Source organism: Nansenia antarctica, assembly GCF_963989245.1.
Source record: "Nansenia antarctica genome assembly, chromosome: 2".
Lineage (NCBI taxonomy): Eukaryota > Metazoa > Chordata > Actinopteri > Argentiniformes > Microstomatidae > Nansenia > Nansenia antarctica.
This window is the reverse complement of record NC_137675.1, coordinates 20,646,411-20,650,576: the sequence shown is the minus strand read 5'-3', so window position 1 is coordinate 20,650,576 and position 4,166 is coordinate 20,646,411. Positions and strand designations below refer to the sequence as shown.

Here is a 4,166-nt window from a genome sequence, read left to right as displayed (position 1 = left end):
GATATATATGTATATGTACACATGCTATATTTCGGTTAACCTACACAATGTTTTTACTTGATTCCAGCTAATTTGTGAATGAATACGTTTTTGTTTGTGTATGGTCAATCCATTTTTATGTAAATATGGTTTCATGCTGTATTGATTTACAATAAATTCATTGCATTTCATTAAATCGTGTTGCTTTACTACAAAAAACACATCTGATGCATTTCATACCTATTAGTTTACTCTAACGAATTAAAATGATTAACAAGCATAATGGCACAGAGAATGCAGAGATGTGTATATACGGTATACAAAGGGTTGAAATATATGTTATTATTATTATTACTTTATTATTACATAACAGCTATTTGAAGCAAACTATGGAAAATGTATAACTGAGTAGTGAAATACTCAGAAATAGTGAAATACATTCTTAGAAATGTCTACCGTGTCATGATTACAAAGATACCACTTGAACACACACACTGTGACCCATTGGTCACACGCACCTTTGCACGTAACCTGTGACGGAAGCAGTCACCCACCCCCCCCTCCGTCTGAGACCGTTGATCCTCCAGGCCACGCTAGCACTGTTGCGCGCTTTTAGCTGGCTAGCTAGCGAATGTAGTTGAAATTATTCAAATGCAATATAATACGATTTCTAAAACACACCTGCAACCTATGAAGAATAATGCCGAATGCTTGCGCGGCACCGAATTGCACCAGCACGAGCACAAAATCCGATTTGGCTTTTTTCAGATTTCCAAGGGATCCTGAAAGGTACGTAGTCGTCGTAGCTACTAGTAGCCAATGTTAGACCGACCATCACAACTATTTATTAATGAACGGTAGACAGCTATAATGCGACTTATTGTTTTAGTTGCTAATTTGAACAGATATTAGCGTTAGCTAGCTAGCTACCAAAAAGCACGCTGACGACGGCGACGCACGCTAATTGGTCCCGACGAAGTTGACGTCGAGGACTTGGGGAATCCCACTCCCCTCTGTTGAGCTAGGCGGGGATCTCAAGACGCATACATATTTGAAAAAGGGACATTGGTGTTGTTTATGTCATTACCTTTCAGGCTGAAAAAAAAAAAAACTATTGAATTAGGCCACACTAGCTAAGCCCTGAACATTGTTGGCGATTCGACATTCGCAGACTGACATCCTCTCCCCTACATAACTGAGATGGTTCGTGAAGTGTTTCTAAGGCGTGTGTTTTGTATATGCAAGTTTCACAGGACCACCTAGTAGTTAACCAATTCCGCAAACATTACTGTGTTTATTTTAGATGTAGGATGTGGGTTGAGAACTGTCGCCTGGAGGATCTGGAGGCGAAAACGTCAGACCAACTGAACAACCACTATAGATTGTGTACCAAACATTTTGACCCTGCGATGGTGTGCAAAACAGTAAGTATTGTACTGACGTAAACACATCATGTCATATCAGTTTTTCTGACATTATTTGACCTGGAGAGCTCTTGAACCGTGTGATTTAATGTATTTCAATATCATTTTTTGGAATGTTTCATTTTCTCTTGTTTTTCAGAGCCATTATAGGACTGTACTGAAGGACACTGCCATTCCAACCATATTTGATTTTACAAGCCATCTGAAGAATCCTTATAGCAGAAATCGCAAAAGGATCAAAGAATTGGTATGGTTACTTAATGAGTTTCTAGTAGTCTAGTCAATCAACCCAGCTCAATGATTTAAAAGTATTGCACATAATATTTGTCTCAGGTTGGGTTCTGTGACAGTAATACATGGTAATTTTAAACAATCAAAACATGTTTTGTTGACCATAATCGAATAATGTTTTATGTTTTTCAGACTGAAGATGATATTAGGAAGATTAAAGAGAGGAGATGTAAGTAATTGTATGCCATTGTCAAATCATTGTATCCATGCATCTGTTGAAATATCCATCTAATCTCTTTGCTTTTGGTCCTGTCTCCAGTGGCATCGTCTATTGAGCAGCTACACTCCAAGAAAGACAGTGAGGCAACAGAGGACATCGGTGGGACCAACGAGGATGAGCCACAGCTCTCTCCAGAGGAAAAGGAGTTCCGAGATTACCTGAGGTCTCTGTTTGAGATAATTGTCATGCTAGGAAAGCAGAACATCCCATTGGAGACTAGTGTCCCAGCTGGGGTGGAGAGAGACCCCAGTAATGTCCAGGCCCTTCTGGAGTACCGCATGAATGCTGGAGATGAGGCCCTGCAGAAGCGCTTCGAGGCCACAGCGGTGAATGTGGAGTACCTCACCAAGGGTCAACAGCTCCAGCTCCTGGACATTTGTGAGAACACAGTCAGAGAGGAAATCCTCATGGAGGTGAGGGAGAGCCGCTTCTTCTCGCTGGTCACAGGGGACCTGGTAGAGTTTTCAGGGGAGATGGTGGAGTTTTCGGGGGAGAGACACCTGCCTGTCTTCCTGCGCTTTGTGGATCAGTCCAATGCTCTCAGGGAAGAGTTTCTAGACTTCCTGCCGTTTGAGGGGGATGAAGCGTCCCTGGCAGAAAGGCTGGAGGCCCAGGTGACAGACAGGTGGAGGCTGAGCATGGAGGACTGCCGTGGACAGGCCCACGTGGCCACTGGGACCTCTGCTACCAAGATGAAAGCTGTTGCGGTCAGACTGATGGAGAAGTATCCAATGGCGTTACACACCCCCTGCTCCACCTGCTCCTTGAACATCCACCTGGCCGACAACCTACCCTTTCCCAGCGTTCAGGTTGTCATGGCAACCCTGAGGAAGATCAATGCCTTCTTTAGTAGTTCTCCCATCTTGCAGGCCGAGCTGGAGAAAGCCATTACTGTTTACTACCAGGGCAACGATGAGAAAGTAGCAGAGCTGAAGCAGGCCTGTTGCTCACACTGGACTGAGCAGCACAATGTGTTTGATCTGACCATAGACATACTGGAGTCCCTTCTGCTGTGCTTGGATTGCATCCGCGACAACCAGGATGGCGAGTTCACTGACGCAGTGACAGGGGACGCCTACTCCATCACAGAGACCCTGGCTGATTTTGAGTTCCTCGTTACCCTGGTCATCCTGAAAAACGCTCTTTCTTTCACCAGAGCTTTTGGCAAAAACCTGCAAGGGGCGAACCTCGAAGTGTTCTTCGCCTCCAAGAGCCTAACGGCTGTCCTGCATTCACTTGACGAGGTCCTTTACAACATCGAGGTCTACCACGAGTTCTGGTACGAGGAGGCTGTTAACCTGGCGGCTTCATTGGAGATGAGGGTACCAAGGCTGTTCCTTCGGAAGCTGCCGGCATCTGACGTGGGTGACATCTTGCCAGAGATTTACTTCAAGGAGTACGTGACGGTCCCTGTGGTCCACGGTGTCCTTCAGGAGGTAGGAGACATATTATCCCAGAACAACATCAAAGCCCTTAAGTGCCTGTCACTGGTCCCCGCCATCATGGGCCACATGAAGTTCAACACCTCAGAGGAGAGCCATGCAGACGTGTACCGCAACGACCTCCCCAACCCAGACACACTCCCTGCCGAGCTGCACTGCTGGAGGATCAAGTGGAAGCTCAGAAGCAAGGAGGTCAGCCTGCCCTCCACCATCCACGAGACCCTTCAGCTCTCCGACGTCAAGTTCTTTCCCAACGTCAACGCCTTTCTGAAGGTCGTGTCGACCCTGCCTGTCCTGAGGCTGGAGGACAGTGGCGCTGAGACGGCCAGCCAACGTCTGCAGACATACCTCACCAACACACCTGTCAAGCACAGGTGCAAGAGTTTGGCGGTGCTCAACATAAACTCTCACGTCAAGAATGACCTGGATGTCATGGTCGACAAATACTGCAGACTTTACCCTGAGGATGAGCCAGAGACTGAGCCAGAGCCTGAGGCAGAGCCAGAGATGGAGATGGACACTGAAGAGTGACATAGCAAATTGAGACAACGTTATTTGAGAGATTCTGTTATGTTATGTTATGTTATGTTAATTTCATTTATAATGCGCCCCCCATCCAACTTTTACATCGGCCCGGGGCGCAGCCCGGGTAAAGGAACAGATAAAGACATGTAGAGGGAGAACAAGATGGGACCGAGGATGGAGCCCTGAGGGACCCCACAGGTGAGGTTGGCTTGTCTGGAGGAGCAGTCTGCTATGTGGACGGCGTAGGTTCTATTGTTGAGGTAGGACTTGAACCACGACAAAGCG

The 4,166-nt window shown here is 46.4% G+C and overlaps 1 protein-coding gene across 1 annotated transcript; it reads left to right on the top strand.

The window, feature by feature from the left end:
- Positions 1–679: 679 nt before the first annotated feature.
- On the top strand, positions 680–3,887 carry LOC308149937 (52 kDa repressor of the inhibitor of the protein kinase-like; the record flags this gene model as incomplete). The annotated part of the gene is made up of 5 exons (XM_080522815.1): positions 680–768; positions 1,283–1,403; positions 1,543–1,650; positions 1,827–1,863; positions 1,954–3,887. The coding sequence occupies 5 exons, from the start codon at positions 680–682 to the stop codon at positions 3,885–3,887; spliced, it is 2,289 nt and encodes a 762-aa protein (XP_080378941.1).
- Positions 3,888–4,166: the final 279 nt, after the last annotated feature.